General features: G+C 28.8%; 1 protein-coding gene across 1 annotated transcript in view; it reads right to left on the reverse strand.

Annotated features, from left to right (window-relative positions):
- LOC129605869 (MOXD1 homolog 2) overlaps positions 1-24,325 on the reverse strand; it is a gene marked incomplete at its 5' end in the record, with an annotated part of 211,271 nt that overhangs the window by 48,904 nt on the left and 138,042 nt on the right. The window contains one exon of the mRNA XM_055515864.1: positions 9,598-9,766. Within this exon, the coding sequence (XP_055371839.1) occupies positions 9,598-9,766 (169 nt within the window). The remainder of the gene's footprint in view (positions 1-9,597; positions 9,767-24,325) is intronic.

A 24,325-nucleotide genomic window follows, 5' to 3' on the forward strand; every position in this document is an offset into this window, starting at 1 on the left:
GATCGTATTTTTTGTGAACCATATTCCTTAATTCATATATTTGACGTCGCTTATAGTCACATACTCTGAACGCCTTTTTTTCTTAAAGCGGTAAGTAGTTTTACTACCTACTTTACGGCAAATAGTTTAATTACAATATTTGTTGTCGAATTTGTAGCGGCAAATATTGTAACTTAAATATTTTTTTCTGTCACTTTTGTGTATGTACATACATAGGTACATTATTTCCACAACAAAAATTTGTCATTAATTTAATTTGTAATTCAAAAGACGATTTTTATTTATGTACATAATCATATAAGTACTTAATTTAAAATTAAATTTAAAAAAAAAATAAAGTTTTGAGTTTTATTTATAAATTTTTTTTTTCTACTGACGCTTATCGGCATATGATGCTTATAGTCACACATTTTTATGAAATTTTTTGTGTGACTATAAGCGGACTCCACTGTATATATATTATATTCTTTCTTTTTCTTAAATAGAAAAAAGTAAGAAAAATTCAAGGATAGACATGTTCTATTCAAATAAATAATAATAATAAATAGAAAGAAAAAATTAGCCTTTTTTAATTTTCCGCAACATAAAAAGGACAAAATATTGCATATATAAAAGCATTGATTAACAAAATTTAATAAAAGATTGGAAGTTTATAACATATTTTAGGTGCATGTGTATGGAATTTTTCTAATAATATCCTGTAAGCGAATTGAATTGTAAAAGGAGTAAAAACAATGATAAAGATAAAAAAAACATAAGCTTTCTGTTTTTTTAACCAAATCTTCAGGCTAATGATGCGAGCAGAGTCCTATGCTTGTTATAAAGAGGAATTGCTAAAAAAGTGAAAACATAAAAATGTTCAACAGATTGAAATTGAATGCATCTTGATTATTCTTGGTTTTTTTCACTTGATTTATCTCTTTTTTTTATTGAATGCTTTAAATTAATGTCATTAATACGGTTGAAATTCAATTTTATTTACAGTTTTCTACTTTACTTTAGCATTTCAATTTTATTTAAACGCTATTTAGAAACTACTAGTACCAAAATTTTTCAAATGGACTATTACATTTAAGTTGAAAAAAGGATAATGTGGACTCAACTTATGATATTATGTCTTTTCACATAAAAAAAAAATCTGATGTGGTCAGCACATAACCGACCGCATTGTGTATTGTCTAGTTAAATTAAAGTGTTACAGAATATTATAAAAATGTCTGTTAAATACTTCTTCCCAATTTTTAGGACATTAGTAAGCTTATAGTTAACATACTTAGAAAAATGTAAATTTGGCTCTTAATAGAGTTTCGCTTTGTGCTACCCGAATTCCCTGAAATGCTCGCCAGTTAGTTTCGGTAACAACCAGAACTCAAATATCAAATTTCAAGAAATTCCATCAATTTGTTCTGTGGATATGGTGAAAAATGTAAAATCGGCCCGCAAATCAGTTCTCGAGCCCTGATATTTCCAAAAAAGTTATATGTTCATTGCATTAATATGAGGAATTCATATATTAAATTTCAATGAAATCGGTTGATTATTTCTCTTTATATACACAAAAGTGTATGTTTGGCCCGTAGTAAACGTCTAGTTGCCGATGCCTGATCTTTCCAAAAATTTACATGTTCATTGTTTTAATACGGGGAATTCATATATTAAATTTCAATGAAATCGGTTGATTATTTCTCTTTATATACACAAAAATGTATATTTGGCCCGTAGTAAACGTCTAGTTGCCGATGCCTGATTTCTTTCAAAACATACGACGGTCGAGCTGAGCTTATATATAAAATTTCAAGCAAATCGGTTGAATATTTTCTTCAAAATGTTCAAAAACGTAAAACAGGCCCGCTAAAAAGTGCAGTTCCCGAGGCCTGATATATACGAAAAGTTGATCGATCCGTGCCATGGTGGAAACAAACTTACATATAAAATTTCATCAAAATCGGTTCAGCCGAACTTGAGATACACGCGTGCACACACAGACCGACAGACCGACAGGTTGATAAAAATGGTTTATTTACACTTCCCTACTATGGAAAAGTACGTTCCCACCGAAAACTCGATATGCAAAATTTGTTGCCATCACATAACCTACCTATTGTTTACACAATACGGTCGGTAAAAAAAAGAATAATTATTTTTCTTAACTTACACAATTAACCCTAAAATTCGCGCATCTTTAAAATTTTTTATATTCATTTAAATATGAATGAAACTAATGTTAATACTCGTAATGTAGTACAGAGATTGTTTTTAAAAGCAATCTTTTATTTTTCTTTTATTTTCACTTCTTGAGGGCTTACAAAGTATTAAAAATCATTAGTTTGATCCAAATCACATTTTAAACTTTTCTTTATACCGGTGCAAACGTATGTTCGAAAGGTATACTAAATTTGCTTTACCTCAAGTGTATGTTTTTGATCAGCGTCGAATTCTGAGTCGAATTAGCTTTGTCTATCTGTCCGTCCGTCCCAAAAATAACTTAAAAACTACTTGAGCTAAGGTCACCACATTTTTACAAATGATTTATCACAGTAAAAGCCAGAACCATATTTAAATTGAATATGATCGGGATATTTGTTGAGATAGCCGTCAAAATTTATTTGACTGACGCCAGTTAGTTTCGGTAAGACCTAGAACTCAAATATCAAATTTCAAGAAATTCCATCAATCCGTTCCGTAAATATGGTAAGTAATGTAAAATCGGCCACCAAATATTGTATTAACGCACCAAATTGAAATATTAAATTTCACGGACCGCAAAAAATTCAAGTTTCCAAGGCCTGATATATCTCAAAAGTTGATCAATCCGTGACGTACCTAAAATATTCTTGCATAAAATAAAAATTAATTAATATTTATAATTTTACTTGTAATTAAAATGCATTAATGTAAAATTTACTTCGCAGATTTACTTACATATTTCAATATATGATTTGAAAAGTTAGAAACGGATACGAATAACTTACTATAACCTTCTAAAAATAAGATACATAATCGTAAAACTATTTTAATTTTGAAATGAAAAGTGATCGACGTAAAATTGAAGAAAAACAAAAAAAAACTACTTATTGAGAAAATCAGATTTTACATAATGAATTTCTCATAATTTATAAAATAACTTTTGCTTATTAAAATTATTTAATAACATTTGTTAAAAATTTTCTTGATAACATCAAAAGAACGTAGTAATTAAACTAATTCAATAATTTTTGATATAATTATTAGAAAAAATCATTTCTAGGTTCGAAATCATCAAATAAAAGTTGTACTATTTTTTCAAAATCGAAAAAAAAAATTCAATTTCATTTTTGATACAATGTATCCTTTTTTGTTTAAACACATTGTATTATTTTACATTTGAAAACTTAAAAATCTTGATGCATTGTATTATTTCATTCCATTGCATACTTCTATAGCAAATGTTTTGTTTCAATTTATTTTAATTTAAAATTTTTTACTTACAACTGAAATATACGTATGTATATAAAAAACATATGTATCAAAAAAATACAATTTAACAAATCAGTGGCTTCAAGCACAAACGACTTAAGTCTGTTTTAGTGATTTCGAGATAAATGCATTTTAAACTTTAAATTAAATTTTGAAAAAAGTTAAGTTTTTTGAACCAATTTTTTTTTTAATTGAAAGATAATTAAAAAAGGAAGCGATTAACTCATAATCTGAAGTAAAACAACTAATAGTATTCTCATAATTATGAAAAAAGTGAGATAGGCGGTTATACAAAATTTATAAAAAGCACTTTGCAAAGCATAACTCGACTTAGGCGATTTGTGAAAAATTACTTTTGCATTTTCGTCAAACTTAAATCGACTTAAGCTGTTGTTGCAAAACTGAAGATATGATTTTAGGTGACTTAAGTTATACTAAAATGGGAAGAAATATATATATTATTTTTACGTTATTTGATTTTTCACTTTTTTTTCAAATCATTGTCATAAAAAACATAAATTGAGGTAAGAAATGAATAAACTTCAAGTAAAAATTATTTCTAAAAGTTTAAAAATAATTTTTTCATTAAATTTAAGAAAGGTGACAGTATCTTTTATTCTCTCTCGGATTCTCCAACTAAATATGGATGAGTATCTGCTAAATCTCCAGTCTTAATCGTTTTGTAAAATTTGTAAACCAAAAGATTAAAAAATTGCATCAAGTACTCTAAGTTTTTCTTTTTTGGGACTAATTTTCTCTTCTTCTTCAATTCGGAGTATATCTTGAAAATCTAACTAGTTAACACCTCGTCTTAAAATATAAAAAATCTTTGTATAAACTGTTCTTATAAAATATTTTTGGAAGTCAATTTTTTGAAATCTGTGGTGCGACTCTTTCCACTTAAGAAAATTTCAAAAGGTAATTCAATTACAAAAAGGCTTCATTGTGCAACGGATCTGACAAAGTTGTTACATTATTGTAAAAATGAGCACATAAAGTAATATCTAAAATGAGTTTATGAGTTTTGTGTTTGTTATTTTATTTATGTACTATATTAAATTATAGTACATTATAGTCCATATGACTTTCTTACTTGTTCATAATGATACTAAATGCGAATTAATTAAAATTTTTAAATCAAAAACAAAATTAAATCAAGTGTGAGTCATTACAACTACTGTAATGAAAAGTCAAATTTGATAGTGAACTCGAACTCGTATAGAAAATAATAATTCGATACTTGTGACAATTAAATCTTGGAGACGTATTATTAATTACATATAGAAAATGGTTTGTTCGTCAGTTTTTCTCTAAGTTCTGCCGTAAAAAGTATATAGATCTCCGTAAAAAGTTGTGGCAAAGTAAATTGGTTCGGAATTTGCTCTCCTATCATAGAGTATATAAGTATTTGATTATCAAGTAAACAAAGAATATTGTAAGTTTGCTCGACATTTTTATTTTAGCTGTCAGCATTTACTTTTCAATTAATACTCCATACAAATGGACCACTAGTCAGTTTCGAGCGTTCATGTACTTGAGTGCATTTAGGAAGCCCGGTCGCGAAAAATTAAGCGAATTTTTCTAACCGTTCGGCAAATTGTAAAAGGATTTTTCTTAAAACAATAAAAGTAGAAAGCCTTTCATATTTTTTCATCTCTACAGATATGTTCACATGCCCAATAGGACCCGAAAACTTGCTTTTGAATGTTGTCAATTTTAAAATCAGGATCATTAATACAGTCACCACGACCAAAGTCAATTGCGGTTTTCAAAACTGTATTAACTTCGGTTTTCAAAGTAAGATCTGTTATGTAAATACTTGTTTATTTACTATAGGACCAGTTTCGCTAATTTCTATGCTTTAAAACACTTTGAATCCGTTATGTTAGTTTCAAATATATTGCAATACCTCTAACATCCGCCACAATCATCTCAGCTCTCCTAGCAAGTTCCAAAATTTTTAACGTACATTTATTAAGCGTGAATAAAGTTTATATTGGATAATTTTTGCATTATTTAACAATTTCCAACATCAGCACATTTAAAAACAATAATAAATAACTGTCTTTGTAAAAAATGCTTCCTTCGAAATAACAAAAATATCATAAATATTTCAAAATCGAAGAAATTTAATCTTACGGAAATGAGTAATAAAAGGTATAACAAAATATTGTTATTCCCAGACGTGCCAAATTTATTTATTGAAAACCCTTGCATATTACTATTATAATAATTTGAATTTTCTAACAAATTGTGTTTTACTAGTTTATAATAAAAATATTGCTTTGTAGTACAATAATTAGAATAAAAACTCTTGTTAAACACAAAAATTTGATCTTCCTAATAACATGTGTTTTACAAAGGCGTAATAAAACAACACTTTGTTTAATAATACAATTATGTTAGACCACAAAGGCAAAACAATCTACCATCAGGTAGCTAGCCACGTGTCATTTTAACATGGGAACTCCGTCAATTGAAAAAAACATTTGTCGCAGGTAAACCACGAAATGACCTACAAGATTATTTGTTAAATAAAAAAATTCAAATTTTAAACATGGGATATTTGGGTAATTAGAGCATTAATAATGCAGGTAAATTCTGCAGATGTTTTATATTTTGTGTTAAAAAATACAACTATCTTACTTGTCGCTGAATGTAAGATTTAATTTTAACTATAGTGAACAAGTTTTAAATCATGGACATAAAGTACCTACACTATATATCACATAAAATAATATGTTAATACGTTATAAAATATTTTATTATATTCTACACTAATCATATATTATTTCTTACACTAAACGCTTAACTTTGGTTTTTGATTCTTATTTGCACGCGTTATAAAAACCTAACTCAACATAAGAAGCCCTTTGGAATATAATTGCATTTGCAATAATCGCCTAACTCGAGATGAGTTTAAACAACCAACAATTATTATTTTACACAAATCGCTTATCTCGAGTTAATATTTAAAAACACACAAAATTAATTTTGCAACAAAAACTTAACTCGAGATAAGCGGTTATAAAAATTCATACATGAAAAAAAAAATGTCACTAATTTTGATTTGCAACAATAGCCTATCTCGAAATAAGTGGTTTGTGAAAAACATAAAAGAGATGTTTTCTGCTCTTAACTCGATTTAGGCGATTAGTGCAAGCGCACATAGCCACCATTTCGAGTTAGGTCATGTGTGAATTCGACAATAACTCCAGCTACAACAGTCGTAGAACCACCAAATTTTGTGAGCTTATGAAACTCAAAACGGAGAATTCGCTGGTAAACATATCTCATTTTTGTCTTAACTCGAGTTAGGCGGTTTGTGTTTGAGGCCACTGAAATATTTCAGTCGAAAATACAATATCAAATAAATTCTGAACATAATACATTTTTCAAAAATGTTGTGTCAAAATGTCAAATTTTTTTGTTTTTTTAGAAGACGAAATATTTTAGAAATATTTTAGAAGACGATACAATGTGTCTGTTGCGTTGTAAATTCAATTTCGAAGATAACCAAGATTTCAATACAGGTATCCCCAAAATATTTTTGCATTAATAAAATGTAATTACCGCATTGTGTATACAATAAGGTAGGTGATGGTAACAAATCTTTCATATCGAGTTTTCAGTCGGAACGCACTTCTCCATGGTAGGAAAGTGTAAATAAACTATTTTTAACAACCTGCCGGTCTGTCGCTCTGTAAGTCTGTGCGTACACTCGTGTATCTCAAGTTCGGCTGAACCGATTTTTATCAAATTATATATGTAAGTTTATTTCGACTACAACACGGATTGATCAACTTTTGGAATATATCGAGCCTCGGGAACTATACCTTTTAAGGGGCTTGTTATACTTTTTTCATCATTTTGAAGAAAATATTCAACATATTTTCTTGAAATTTCACATATAAGCTTCATTCAACCTCCAAACTTTTGGAAGCAGGTATCAGTAACTGGACGATTACCACGGGCCAAATATACATTTTTGCTTATATAAAGAGAAATAATCAACCAATTTCATTGAAATTGTGTTAAAACAATGAATCTATGAATATTTTAGAAAGATCAGGGCTCGGAAACTGATCTGGGGTTCGATTTTACATTTTTTAAAATATTTACGGAACGAATTGATGGAATTTCTTGAAATTTAATATTTAAGCTCTGGTTATTACCGGCAGTTACTGACAAACTTCTCGTATAATTCGTACGGCACAACTAATTTTAACATACCTACAAATTCACATTTTGTAGGTATGTTAACCAAAAGTTTATTAGTGTCCTTATGATTATAAAGAAGTGTTTGGAACACATTTTTATAATCTTCTGGAATACTTTTACTAATCTAGACAATAAACATTGCGGTCGGTTATGTGTTGACTACATCAGATTTTTATACCTTGCACTTCGTGAAGGGTATATTAACTTTGGTATGGAGTTTGTAACTACTCGAAGGAGTCATCTGCGGTATGGATATATATATATATATATTCTTGCTCAGCGTAAAATTCTGCGTCGATTTAGACATGTCCGTCCGTCCGTCGGTCTGTCCGATCGCACGATAACTCAAAAACGAAAAATGCAATCCACACCAAACTTTCGCAAGTTTTTTATTTTGTTAATTTTATTTGCTTTTGTCCAAAAGCAAATTTTTTATATTCGGAAAAATAATAAAGTCAGATTGATGAAACTTGGTAGTTGTATGTCGAGTTATAGTTCAGACATATTTCTGAAGTTTTGGTGGAATTGTTTGACAGGTTCGAGTAGCTCCCATACAGGTCTAAAAGCTTATTTTAAATATTTGGAAAAATAATAAAGTCAGATTCATGAGACTTGGCAGTCGTGCGTCCAATTATAGGTCAGACATACTTCTAAAGTTTCGGTGAAATTGCTTGACAGGTTCTAGCAGCTCCCATACAAGTCAAAAATCTTATTCTAAATATTTGAAAAAATAATAAAGTCAAATTCATGAAACTTAGCACTTGTGTGTCCAATTATTGCTAAGGTTCGGCTACTTGCACTACAACTCCAAAAGCTTATTTTAAATATTTCAAAAACTAATAAAGCTATAAATACAAAATTTTCTATACATGTGTCCAATTATATTCTACACATGCTCTAAAATGGGACACCTGCACCGGTTCGGGTGGCTGCCATACAAATCCAAAAGCAAAGTTTTTATATTCGGAAAAATAATAAAGTCAGATTGATGAAACTTGGCAGTTGTGTGTCGAGTTATAGTTCAGACATATTTCTGAAGGTTTGGTGGAATTGCTTGACAGCCTTGGGTACGGGCCATATAACTCCAAAAGCTAATTTTAAATATTTGTAAAAATTATAAAGTCAGATTCATGGAACTTGGCAGTCGTGTGTCCAGTTATAGGTCAGACATATCAGTGAAGTTTCTATAGAATGGTGTCACAGGTTCGAGTAATTGCTATACAACAACGAAAGGTGCAGGGTATAATTCAATCGGTTTATACCGACTGAAACATTTTTACTTGTTTTTTTTTTGGTTTTGCATAGGTCCCTCTAAAACAGTTTATAGCATTTAATAGAACAATTTTTGAAGATGCTGATTACTCAATATTATTTTCTTGATTCGTTTGACTTTACTTTTAAATTATTATTTAAAGACGAACATTAAACTAATTTTAATTGGCGCAGGTTTCTTATTTCATAAGCTTTGATTAAAACTAAATATAAAAATGCTTCATGTAAATAAAAAACCTTTCAATTTGCATATTTATAATAATTTTATAACAATTTTGCTTAAAAATAGTTATTTAAATTATTTAATGCAGTTTTTTAATGTTTACAACTCAAATTATGCTTTTTCCTTTTATAAAAGTTTTCATAAAAACATTTTTCATACAAAAATAAAAAACAGAAAACATTCTTTTTTATACATTTTAAAAATTTCACTGCACATCATTTTCCTTCTAATTCGTCCTTTTTACTTCTCCATTATACACAATTTGTAAATGTCAACAATTTGAAATTCATTTATTATTCTATGTATATACATATTCATATACATACATACAAATATATTGCAAAATTTATCCATGCGAACGTACTAATCAAAATGAAAATATAAGATACTTATATAAAAATATATTGTGTTAAATATCCACTTACCGGCACTAAAACATTTTTAGCTCCCCAGCATAATGGCTTAAATGATCCTCGTCTGGTGACTTCCTGGAATTTGTCAAATTGATTTTCCCAATCGTATGATACCAGACGTGATTCTAATGTCATACCAGCCAATTCTTGTGGTAATGAAATCAATACAGGATTTGAGCCCCTGCAAAAAAAATGGCAAAAGAGTAGAAATATATAAAAAGAATCAATAATAATTTAGAACAGAAAAAAGGGGATGAATAAAAAACAAAAATTCAAAAATTAGAACAGAAATAAGCAATCTTATTTTTATTCCAAAAAGAAATTGATTTCATAAGGTATTATATTGCAATTTATATAAGGTATATACTGTGTTTAAATCCTTATACGAAATATCTTCACCCAATTTGATTTATTGAAGCAATTTAGTAATGCACGTTATTTACCCACCCATCCTATAGTCTGCTAATATTTTTGCATTAAAAATGATATCAAGTTTTTTAAACGAAAAAAAAGTTTGGTTTCGTTCAACCCTACATTACTATAACCTATTACACCCATATAGGGTATATCCACCTAATTTAAAAAGTAATTATAAGTAATCAATCTTACCTACGTATACATTTCATATTTAAAATAATTTTGAATTTAGTTTAAACTATTAAAATATAAAAGAGCGAATTTCACAAAAACAAGTTTTAAGTAATATCTACCCATTGAAGTAATAATTATGTTATAATATTTGGTTAATTTAGCTGAATTAAACAAACATAAATAGAACTAAAACAGTTTTAGTATTTTTTAAAAGGTTCTTCCAGTGTGTCGCCTTTTTTTACTTTTGAATTTTTTTAAGTTACAGTACAGTATAAAAGAACGGTTTCAACTACAATAAGTACATACTCGTAGCTTTGGTAGTAAAAAAAGCGACAAAAATTATTTATAAGAATTAGTTCTGTGCAAAAATGAATATTTAGACATTATAGAAAGTTTGACAATTCCGCTTTCTGATTGACAACTTCCATATGTATTCTTTGAACGAAATTTATTTTATTTATAATATTTAAGTGATCTAAAAATTTTTTTTGGAAAACTTTGAGGATTTCACGTGTTTCTCAGAATAATCTCCTGAGAATAAGTCCAAAAAAGTGGTATTAAAATAAGAACACCAAAACGTGCCCAAGGGGCCCAAGTGTACCCTTCGGGAGGATGCCTTCCTTTGTCACTCCTAAGAGGAAGCATAAATAGTCAAGCCCAAGTTTCATTGCGTTATAGAGTTTTTAACTAGGTAGGTAACTAGTCTGCCATAGTTGTTTCCTTTATATTAAATTATTTATATTAATTAATATTTGTTGTTTATTCTTCTTAGTTTTTTAATAATGAGTATTATGGATATATGAAAATTGTATACTATTTTTTTTTTATGAGTATTGTACATATATTAGGCTACAATAATTTTGAATATAATTTTACAGTGACCCGACCGGGGTTCGAACCCAAGACCCTTCGGTTAAGAGACAGACAGACCAATGGTCAGGTTAGCGCCAAATTTTTAGTCAATTTATGTCTGTCACCTTATTGTCAGTATCATTTAGCACTTAAAAAAGTGATAATGATAAGTTTAGTATGATTTAAATTTAACAAATTGTACTGAAATTATAATGAAATTTAATAAATATTAGTTTAAATTTTATCAAATTATTTATAACCGCAAATGCAAGTTTTACCTAATGTTGGTGCGATCCTGACAGAAGGGGCCGATCGGTTTCTTTAAAAAATCGTCGCTGACGTTTCTGTTTCTATGGAAAACTGAATTATTTTAGCGCTTTTGTATTTAATTATCATTTTAAACCAAACTATTATTAAATATATACCAAAATACGATAATATTACCAAAAGTTCTATGATGAAATGAAAAGGAAATTTTGCTGTTTTAAGATAGATTTGCACTATCCGCATAAAATATGCAGAAGGTGGCATATAATATATAATATCTATAACGGGAATAATGTACATGTATTCGCAACAAAGTACAGTTTGGAAAAAAGCAAAAAGACATAAAACAAATAGATAATGTTCATTTACTCATTATAATCATCAACGACAGATGACTTGCAGTACTTTAAGAACTGACTTCTAGTAGATGGAAGTTAAAACACAAAAAACAAAAATACCAGTTGTAGATTATACAAATAAGTAACAGAACAAGTAAAAACGTTTCAGTCGGTATAAACCGATTGAATTATACCCTACACCTTTCGTTGTATAGCAATTGCTCGAACCTGTGACACTATTCTACAGAAACTTCACGGATATGTCTGACCTATAACTGGACACACGACTGCCAAGTTTCATGAATCTGTTTTTATTATTTTTCCAAATATTTAAAATAAGCTTTTGGAGTTGTAGTGCAAGTACCTGACCCTGTCAAGCAATTCCACTAAAACTTCACAAATATATGTGATCTATAATTGGACACACAAGTTCCAAGTTTCATGATTCTGACTTTATTATTTTTCCAAATATTTAGAATAAGAATTTGGACTTGTATGGGAGCTACTCGAACATGTCAAGCAATTCCATCAAAACTTCAGAAGTATGTCTGACCTATAATTGGATGCACGACTGCCAAGTCTCATGAATCTGACTTTATTATTTTTCCAAATATTTAAAATAAGCTTTTAGACCTGTATGGGAGCTACTCGAACCTGCCAAGCAATTCAAACAAAACTTCAGAAATATGTCTGAACTATAACTCGACACACAACTACCAAGTTTCATCAATCTGACTTTATTATTTTTCCGAATATAAAAAATTTGCCTTTGGAGTTGTATGGCAGCCAGCCGAACTGGTGCAGCTATCCCTTTAAAATTTTTAGAGCATGTGTAGAATATAATTGGACACATGTATAGAATTTTGTATTTATAGCTTTATTAGTTTTTGAAATATTTAAAATAAATTCTGTGAGTTGTATGGCAGCTACCCGAACCCATTGTCCGAATTAGTCCAATTACAATAGGGTTCGTCATTGGCACAAAAGAAAAAACTTTTGAAAGTTTGGTGTCGATTGCATTGTTCGTTTTTGAGTTATCGTGCGATCGGGCAGACCGACGGACGGAGGGACATGTCTAAATCGATGCAGAATTTTACGCTGAGCAAAAATATATATATATATGTCCATACCGCAGATGACTCCTTCGAGTAGTTACAAATTCCATACCAAAGTCAATATACCCCTCACGAAGTGCAGAGTATAAAAAGAAAAGGCTTCATATAAATATAATACAGTTAGAAAGAAAAAAAATAAATGAAAACAGAAGAAAACGATAACAGTAAAAGAAATAAATCGTAGAAAACGATAACAGTAAAAGACAAAAAAATCAATGGTATGGAATAATTTATTCATATGGGACTGTAATTTAGCACTTTTAATAAAAGGTAAATAAAAAAACTATCTTACATATGGATTTCAATTTTGTGTCTGTGAATGGTAAGACGTACCCAAATAAATTACTATAAATGTATGTTTATTCTTAGAATTTTTAGATATTCTAAAAATTGCATAAACTGCACAATAGAATGATAATAATATACTGTATAAAATTAATGTATTTATCCACTACATAACAAGCATATCGTAGGTTATGCTTTGCTACAAAAATACTCGTATTAGTATAAATCTATAATACTTTATATGAATTAAAGTTGTAAGTAGGCGGGTGAATTTTTTTAAACACGTTTTTTTTAACGAATAAGGAAATTTTGATTTTTGTGTTACACTAAGTAATACAATGTAAAAACTTACTGTTTATCAATAAATTTAATATCTTGAAGTATAAATATAGCAATTTTACGGTGGTCATTGAACTTAAATTTTCATTGTCTAACAACTACAATTATCATGTTAAAAAAAGTAAACCCAAAAGAAATTACGTTAATTTAATTTATTTATTATTCTCTTTCCCGCCCTTCTTCTACATCATTCTATCCCTTACTTCCAATCTTCCTTTCGCACTATTTCTTGACTTCGTTTTTTTCCCTCTGATAAAAAAGGGATACAGATTGTTAGCGTATGTGCAATGATTGTTATTCCAAATAATAATAGCAAAATTAAAAAAAATAAAAACTCAAGAATTTTAAAGAATTCGATACGGATGAATCAGATAAATTTTTTAAATTTTCTCCTTTCGTTAAACTTTTATAACATCCTGGTTGTACGAGCAAGGCAAGATTTATAGAAATTTTCACATTAAAAATGGAAAAGAAGTGAACGTTACTCAAATATTAAGTATAAAATAGTTTCTGAAAAAAAAAACCCTCTTTGGTTTTGGATTTTCAAAAGTGTTGAATTTAAATTATCAATGTTTACTACAGACTTGAAAAGAAAATGTGTGGTACATGCGAAAAATTTTTTGAATAAAATTATAAAAAAAACCAATATTTAACAAACATTTCCGTTCCTTAAGTAAAATGCACTAAATTTTAATTTTCAATAAATTTTCACTAGATCCTTGTTGCATCTCCGTCTATTTCGCGATTTGCATATATATACGAGTATACATAGTAGGTACGCAAAAATACTACTGAAACGTTAGTTCAACGACATGTATCTTATGTTCTGGGTTTGAGCCGACTTTTCGACGATCCCACCCGCTCAATGGTCCTTAAAGTCAAGTTCGCTTTAAAAGAACAAGATTTCAGTCAATTGAAAATATTGAAGAAGCCACAGCGTCATAAACAAGTTCGTATAAAATAACGTTCAACATTTTTAACTATAGAAAATTAACGAAATATTACAAACATACACAAAAGGTTCATGTTGAAGATATTAAAGATGGTAATTAAATAATTATGTAAAAGTCAAAAATTCAATGAAGAAAATTTGCCGAAAGTATGACATCTAATCATTCAATTCTATTACTTAAAAACTATATTTAATTTACATCACTCAAGAATTTGGAGAAAAGATTATTAATTTAAGTATTTTGGTTTTTCAAAGTGTTCAATTATTCATTCCACAGTTTTAATAAGCTTAACTTATAGTATATGTTATTAAATTGCCAATCTGAACTAAGCTAATCCTCACCTTTTTTCTTTTTTTACTTTTTTACCGGAATCCATTTATACGACTTATGATTCAATATAAATGTCTAAGTAATGTTTTTTTATACCCTGCACTTCGTGAAGGGTATATTAACTTTGGTATGGAGTTTGTAACTACTTGAAGGAGTCATCTGCGGTATGGACATATATATATATTCTTGCTCAGCGTAAAATTCTGCGTTGATTTAGACATGTCCGTCCGTCCGTCCGTCCTTCCGTCCGTCCGTCCGTCCGTCCATCCGTCCGTCCGTCCGTCCGTCCGTCCGTCCGATCGCACGATAACTCAAAAACGAATAATGCAATCGACACCAAACTTTCACAAGTTGTTTCTTTTGTGCCAAGGACAAGCCCTATTGTTATTGGACCAATTCGGACAACGGGTTCGGGGAGCTGCCATACAACTCAAAGAGTTTATTTTAATTATTTCAAAAACTAATAAAGGTACAAATATAGAATTTTGTATACATGTGTCCAATTATATTCTACATATGCTCTAAAAATTTTAATGAGATAGCTGTACCGGTTCGGGTGGCTGCCATACAACTCCAAAAGCAAATTTTTTAATTTCGGCAAAATAATAAAGTCAGATTCATGAAACTTGGCAGTCGTGTGTCCAATTATAGGTCAAAGATATTTCTGAAGTTTTGGTGGAATTGCTTGACAGGTTCGAGCAGCTCCCATACAAGTCCAAAAGCTTATTTTAAATATTTGGAAAAATAATAAAGTCAGATTCATGAAACTTGGCAGTTATGTGTCCAATTATAGGTCAAAGATATTTCTGAAGTTTTGGTGGAATTGCTTGACAGGTTCGAGTGGCTCCCATACAAGTCCAAAAGCTTATTTTAAATATTTGGAAAAGTAATAAAGTTAGATTCTTGAAACTTGGCAGTTGTGTGTCCAATTATAGATCAGATATATTAGCGAAGTTTTAGTGGAATTGCTTGGCAGGTTCGGGTACTATATTTGATGAAATTTTATATGTAAGTTTGTTTCCACCATTGCACGGATTGATCAACTTTTGGTATATATCAGGCCTCGGGAACTGCACTTTTTAGCGGGCCTGTTTTACATTTTTGAACATTTTGAAGAAAATATTCAACCGATTTACTTGAAATTTCATATATAAGCTTTGCTCGATCATACGCAAAAATTCCTAACTTTTGGAAGAAATCAGGCATGAGCAACTGGGCGTTTACTACGGGCCAAATATACATTTTTGTGTATATAAAGAGAAATAATCAACCGATTTCATTGAAATTTAATATATGAATTCCCCGTATTAAAACAATGAACATGTAAATTTTTTGGAAAGATCAGGCATCGGCAACTAGACGTTTACTACGGCCCAAACATACACTTTTGTGTATATAAAGAGAAATAATCAACCGATTTCATTTAAATTTAATATGTGAATTCCTCATATTAAAGCAATGAACATATAACTTTTCTGGAAAGATCAGGGCTCGAGAACTGATTTGCGGGCCGATTTTACATTTTTCAACATATCCACAGAACAAATTGATGGAATTTCTTGAAATTTGATATTTGAGTTCTGGTTGTTACCGAAACTAACTGGCAAGCATTTCAGGGAATTCGGGTAGCACAAAGCGAAACTCTACTAAGAGCCAAATTTACATTTTTCTAAGTATGTTAACTATAAGCTTACTAATGACCTACAAATTGGAAAGAAGTATTTAACAGACATTTTTATAATACTCTGTAACACTTTCATTTAACTAGACAATACACAATGCGGTCGGTTATGTGCTGACCACATCAGATTTTTTTTATTAAGAGTAAAGATTTTCTAAAATTATTTGATATCCTGATGATTCCTCCTCTTATAAACTATACAATAATTAAAAAATTTTTTAAAAATTAAATTTTTCTATATTAACTTTTAACACTCATCCCATCTGATGTCATTACCGTAAAAGTGTCATATTTAATTTATATCTCTTCGATGTTAAAAGAGGATAATGAATTTAATAAATTTTTTATATTATTTTTGTGAAATTAAATAAGTGCGACTTGAATTTATGCTTCCATTCTTTAAATGTATGAATATCGATAAATATGTTTGACTATATACTGGGTGATTCCGTAATCAGTGACATAACATATACCATCAAAAATGAGTGAAAATTTTATACAGAACTAGGTGTCAAGTCCCAAAGGTTTCCGAGGTACAGGGATTTTAAAGAATTTTCACGAAATTTCTACTTGCCCAAGTAATTGTGCTTATAACTTCCCTCCCGAAAAGGATAGAAGGTTCAAATAAACAGTTTTTGAAAGCAGTAGAACAGGGCTTGAAGGCAACATATTTTTTGTTTGCTATTTAATGTGCCGTCGGAATGCGAAACATTCGAACTTTAGAAAAAATCTAATTCTTCCCTTCTTTTATTATACCATGCACTTCGTGATGGTTATATTAAATTTGGTATGGAGTTTGTAACTTCTTGAAGGAGTCATCTGCGGTGTGGACATTTACATAATTTACATATATTCTTGCTCAGCGCAAAATTCAGCATTTATTCTCCGTCCGATCGAACGATAACTCAAAAACGAAAAATGCAATCGACACCAAACTTTCACAAGTTTTTTCTTTTGTGCCAAGGATGAACCCTATTGTAACTGGACTAATTCGGACAACGGATTCGGGTAGCTGCCATACAACTCAAAGAGTTTATTTAAAATATTTCAAAAAGTAATAAAGCTATAAATACAAAATTTTCTATACATGTGTCCAATTATATTCTACACATGCTCTAAAATGGGACACCTGCACCGGTTCGGGTGGCTGCCATACAAATCCAAAAGCAAAGTTTTTATATTCGGAAAAATAATAAAGTCAGATTGATGAAACTTGGCAGTTGTGTGTCGAGTTATAGTTCAGACATATTTCTGAAGGTTTGGTGGAATTGCTTGACAGCCTTGGGTACGGGCCATACAACTCCAAAAGCTAATTTTAAATATTTGTAAAAATTATAAAGTCAGATTCATGAAACTTGGCAGTTGTGTCCAGTTATATGTCAGACATATCCGTGAAGTTTCACTAGAATGAAGTTTAACAAATTCGAGTAATTGCTATACAACAACGAAAGGTGCAGGGTATAATGCAATCGGTTTATATCGACTGAAACGTTTTTACTTGTTTTTTTTTTAATGTTGTTCATCCCGATAATATCGTATGAAATATTTTGAAACTCCAAGTTTTTTTTTCTAAAATTTCGACCACTTTGTCAAGCTTTAATTTAAGTCATAAGATGTTAAAAAATCTTATATGGTATAGGAAATAAATTTTAAGGTCAAGATTTTAAGGGCCCTAATAAAATGTAAAAAATCAAAAAATGGCCACTTAAATTAAAGCTTAAGAAAGTGGCCAAAATTTTGTAAAAAAACTTGGAAGTTTCAAAAAATTTCATACGAAATTATCCGATTGGACAAAATTAAAAAATAAAAGAAGGGAAAAATTAGATTTATTCTAAAGTTCGAATATTTGGTGTTCTGAAAGTACATAAAATACCAATTCAATAATATGTTACCTTCAAGCCCTGTACTACTCCTTTCAAAAACTGTTTATTTTCAGCTTCTATCTTTTTCGTGAGGAAGTTATAAGCAGAAAAACTTGGGCAACTAGCAATTTCGTGAAAATTCTTTGAAATCCCTGTACCTCGAATACTTTTGGGATTTGACACCTAGTTCTGAAAAAAACTTTCACTCATTTTTGATGCCCAAAATGATGGTATATGTTATGTCACTGAATACTGAATCACCCGGTATATACATATATATCACATCATAACTTCTGCTTTCAAATGAACTCTGCTTTCTTTTGTAATAATTTCGAAAAAGTTGTAACCCACTATTACGTTCTGGAGGGTATTTTGAGAGTCAAACAAATTCAAATAAAAGTTACGTTGTGAATAATAACATTTAGCAATTGTTTTTTTTTGAGATAGAAATGAGAAGTAATTGCTATTATAATGTCAAAATAAATAAAAATAACTACTAGAATGTTACAGTATATTTAAGAAAATAATGAAGTTGGGTCAAACCAATGGTTTGCAATGTAGTACTTTATCCTTCAGCAATTGAAAATACTGCTTTTAAAAGCAATCTATTAAATTATAAAACATATTAGAATTACCTTAATTTCTATAAGGACGAATATATTCCGAATTTTACATGCATTTAGGATTCATAAGCAATTCATGCTATATTTGAAATAAAACAAAAAAGGCAATGTAAAGAGGCGTTACTGCAATGCTCGAATTTAATGGTTAATTGCGTGTGTTAAAAAAAATAATTATATTTCTTTATTACATGGCATTCACCGTTAGCTTTCTGTATATTGGCCCCTTATATTTCCTTTTCGGCAATATAAGTTGCCAATAACTAGAATATTGTAAATTTCAAGAGGCGATCATTTGAAAGGCAGTGGAGCTGGAAAAAATTTTTTTCCAAGGAAATGGACTATATACTAGAAAAGCTGCTAAAATTTCAGACTTCTACAACCAGCGCTCTACAAGAAAAATTACGTCAAAAATTTGGAAAAAACGGATTTTAAGTAACAGTTAATTTTAACGGCCTGCATTGGTTTCGCTAGGTTAAAAATGGCATTTTGATGGTTTTAGTATATTTCTATGGAAATAAATTTCTGGTAACGATCTATGTACATATGAAATTTAAGTTTTCTATCTACAAATTCGTAGAAGTTTCGTAAACAGAGGCACGAACAGAGTGAAACTAATAAGCACTTTTTTCCAAATTGGTTTTGAAAAGTGCTAAAAAACCAACATAAAAAATCTAGTTTTGAACAAAAATATGAAAAAGGGGTGGATAGCCAAGAAACCCTCCTGTTAAATTTTTTTGTGAATAAAAAAATAAACAAATAATATGTATGTGTTCGAACGACTTATGCCTGAACCAATGAGTAAGATTCTTAAAAGAATCAAATTTTATTTTGAATTTATTTCTCGAATTATGCATGTATGTTTAATTTTCATATTATAAATGATTTCAAGGCAATAAAATAAATATCACAAAAAATATGTACAGTTTTTCAAGCGCATTCTTTTACATGCTAAATAAAATATATGAGACAATTAATAATAAAATAGTTTAACGTTAACGTTTTATACACCAGGTAGGTTATGTGATGGCAACAAATTTTACATATCGAGTTTTCGGTGGGAACGTATTTCTCCATGGTAGGGAAGTGTAAATAAACTATTTTTAGCAACCTGTTGGTCTGCCGATCTGTGTGTGCACGCGTGTTTCTCAAGTTCGGCTGAACCGATTTTGATGAAATTTTATATGTAAGTACTATGGCACGGATTGATCAACTTTTGTGGTGTATCAGGCCGCGGGAACTGCACTTTTTAGTGGGGTGTTTTACATTTTTGATTATTATGAAGCAAATATTCAACAGATTTTCTTAAAATTCCATATACATGCTTCGCCCGACCGTCCGCGAAACCTAATAACTTTTGGTAGAAATCATAAATTTTATAAAATATAAATTTTTGCGTATATAAAGTAAAATAATCAACCGATTTGGTTGAAATTTAATATACGAATTCTCCGTATTAAAACAATAGACATTTTGGAAAGATCAAGTCTCGGAAACACGTCTGAGAGCCGATTTTAAATTTTTTACCATATCTACGGAACGAATTGATGGAATTTCTTGAAATTTAATATTTGAGTTCTGGTTGTTACGGAAACTAACTAGTAAGCATTTCAGGGAATTCGGATAGCAAAAAGCAAAATTCTTCTAAGAGCCAAATTTACATTTTTCTAGGTATGTTAACTATAAGCTTACTAATGTCCTAAAAATTGGAAATAAGTATTTAACAGGCCTTTTTATAATATTCTGTAACACTTTCACTTAACTAGACAATACACATTGCGGTCGGTTATGTGCTGACTACATCAAATTTTTTTATGTATAGATCTTTCGATATGCTAAATAATACACACTTATTTATTTTATTATTCCAAAAATTAAAGCGGGCGATTCCTTGTGTTTGTTAAGTTTCTTGCATTTTTATTAATTTTTTAGTGCATTCAGGGATACTAAAATTTATACTTAATAGAATTCTGTAAATCCCTGATACGAAATATATTTTAATATTGTCTTTTTTGTTATGGTTTAAATATATCTTTTTTTATTTTGTATTATTTTCATAAACATTTTTGTTATGAAATTATTGAGTCCTTACATATGTATATTTGAAAAGTTGAGAGAATTTTATGCTTCAAATAAAATTAACATGAACATTTTCATATTTCAGTTATATTAATTTCAAAAATTATTTTAGTGCATTACAAAATAATTTGACTGTGGGTTTGTTTTGTTTCAAAACACCTGATACTTTTTATTGCATTTTATGTGGGTACATAAAAATATTACCCTTAGCCTCAACCGTGTCTTATGCTCTTTTGAAAATTTTAGCGTTTATGCTTACTAGTTTCACTCTGTCCGTCAGTTCGTGCTTACAAGACTTCTGCATTTTTTGAATAATAGGGAGCTCAAATTTCATATCTACATAGGTCTTTACCAGAAATCTATTTCCGTAGAGAAAAATTTCAGCTTTCTATCTTCAAGCGCTTTTTCAAGGTCAAGAAGTTTTGTAAAGATATTGGGACAAACGGACTTACGGACGGGCCCAACTGAATGAAACTAATAAGCACTTTTTTTCAAAAATTTTTTGAAAAGTGGAAAAAAACTCAGGGTCCGTTAAAAAAACTGTTGCAAATGTAGCAACTGGCTCATCATTTAACTATGCTTGTAGGTATTTTCAACAAATTTTATTCAAATTTCTTATTTTTTGATTAGTCATGCGCAAATTCTATTTTAAGAACCAGAAATTTGTAGCCACGTTTTTTAGGTTTTTTCTTCTAACACAGTGAGTTTTGTTTTTATTCTATTTTGTAGAAGATTAAAAATCCTAAAATAGTAAAAACTCAATTTTCGCAAAAAAAAAGTTGAAATATTGAGAAATATTTTACTTTTTATTGAATATCGAATACATTTTTAAATTTTTAACTTTGTTTTTACTTTTTCATCTTTGGGACAAAAACTCAGAAAATTATTTTGTTATCTGTACTAGTATAGCTTAACTTACATTCACTGTTAGTTTAAATAACTTTTAAAATCTTGAGTAACTTTTTAACTCTTAAATAACATTTTAACTCAGAAGCAAAATAACAACTAAAAATTTTAACCGTTGAAATAAAGCAATGGTCGTTTTTGATAGTAAAGTATTGAAATGCAATAAAAATCAATAAAATAAAAAGAATTATTATAAAATTTATATAGGCTAAAGAAAATCAAAATGACTTGCAATATATTATATAACTTATAGACAAAGAAATCCTTCATATTGAAACTTCTATGAAGGTTTGGTCTAGTACAAATACTTTTAATTATTAAAATACTTCGCTATCCTTATTCTCATGGAATCCTTAACTTATTGGTTGCATAGTTCCTCATTATTAAAATTTTCATTTTAAAATATTATTTTAAAGCGTTAATTAAATTATAACACCATATTGAAACAAAACGAAAATTATTTTATTGAGAATTTTATAATTTGTAAGTTTTACATTTTGTATTTTCCAATTATAATTACATATATGCAGGAAATTTTTTAAATATGTAATAACTATAATTTTTCATAAAGAGTAAAAAAGGAATACGAGTACTAAAAATTCATTTTTTTTTTTACTTAAGCTTTACAGGATATCGAAATGCATTTACTATAACAAAATAAAATAATTTCTTTTCATGTTATTTAAATTTTTCTCTTTTTTCTGTTATGCATTTCCAACTGTAATGAATCGGATATTTTCTTTTAATTTTAATTTGTCCTTTTTTTCTTCATGTACAAAAGCAAAAAAATATGAATCAACTGCCCATTAAACTTGTTTTTTAATTGTCACGTTTTCTGCCTCAATATATTATGAATATAATTCTAGCTATTTGTTTGGGAGCAATATTACGTATATCGTAAATACGTACATATATGCATTCAGATATATGTACATACATAATATGTGCGAATATAATATTCATTTTATTTTGAAATGTAATATGCAATTGTCGTAAGCGTGTTGTCGTTCAAAAAAATTTATTTGATCGTTTCAACTACGGGTTTTCTGTTATCTTGCATTAATTTTATTTTTAATTCATTTGCTTTAATTCATGAATACAAAATAATTATAAAAAAAAATGAGTTAATGATCCATGTTCATAAATTTAATCTAATTGTTATAATTTTGTAAAAATTCTTTTCCTCCCAAAAAGAAAACAAAAAAAAAAGAAACTAAAAAAAAAGAAAAGGCTTACTTTTTCATTTTTGTTCTTTAATTTACCATATCTTGGATTACGCTTATATCGTGGTGCTCATTAAAATTTTCGTACATCATCGTATGACTATGAGAATCCTTTTTTTTTATACTGGATGTAATATTCATATATGGTTTTTTGTAAAATGAGAGCATTTAAAGTACATGTTTTTACTTTTTGTAATGGTGATAAAGGGATCATATGGTTTTTTTGTTATCTTTCATTCATAATGTAAAATGACTCCCCTGTATAAATGGAGGGAAAAGTACCTCCTTTTAAAGTTTTTTTCTCTTTTTGAGGGAAAAATGACACTGGCAAATATTTGTCATTTATGAAATTCAAAGTGAGTAAAATGCAAAAATAAAAAAAATTTCAATTTTCTGTTTTTTTTTGTTTAATTGTTTTGTTAAATTAACAATGTAAACATTTGTAGGTGAATTTTTTTTCAATTATTTATATTATATTATAAAATTTTCATTACAATCATTTATTAATTTTATTTCATTTAAAAAATTAAAAAAACAGATTACAAAAAGAATAATGAAAATGACCTAAATTTTATTAATGTGTGTATTATAATATTAAACTTTATTAAGTTTAAGTTTTAAGAATTTTTAATTCTTAAGAACCGAAATCTTAAGATTTCTTGATCTAATCTAAGAGCTCTTAATCTAAAATATGAAGAGTTCTTTGCGCGAAAATTTAATTTTAAGATTTTACTATTTATTACAACAAATTTTTGAACAAATTTTGCATTAAACGAATAATATTTATGATATAAAAGTAGGATTTTGAAAAAAATCCTTCATTTATTAAGTTTTGATTTACAGCGTTACTAAAACTAGTCGTATGTGCTTGCATTGCAAGCCTTGCAAGTATTATATCTGCAGTTTCGAAATTGTGTTCCATTCTGTGACTACGTCGTATAAAATCGTAAATTACCTTTGGCAATAAGCACTTTAAGCGATCAATTACTTATTACGGATAAAATAATTCGCTATTAAAATCCATGCATGTATGTATGTATTTGGATTTTATAATATACGAGTAGACGAATACTCGTAAAAGGCGTATGGTACGATTTCTATGTAAAAAGTCTCAGATTCGAACTCTGAAAAGTGCGATTTGTCTGATGCACTATTTTTTTTCGTTCTTATTTAAAATTAAATTAATATCAGCGAGTTTCCGTTGTAAATATTTTTTGAAAATACCCTATTTGTAAAAGTTTGATGCAATAGAATTACATTTTCTTATTAAATTTTATCCTAAAAATATATTTTCAAAAA

The sequence above is a fragment of the Condylostylus longicornis genome, unplaced genomic scaffold, assembly GCF_029603195.1.
Source record: "Condylostylus longicornis isolate FDR11 unplaced genomic scaffold, ASM2960319v2 ptg000016l, whole genome shotgun sequence".
Taxonomy (NCBI): domain Eukaryota; kingdom Metazoa; phylum Arthropoda; class Insecta; order Diptera; family Dolichopodidae; genus Condylostylus; species Condylostylus longicornis.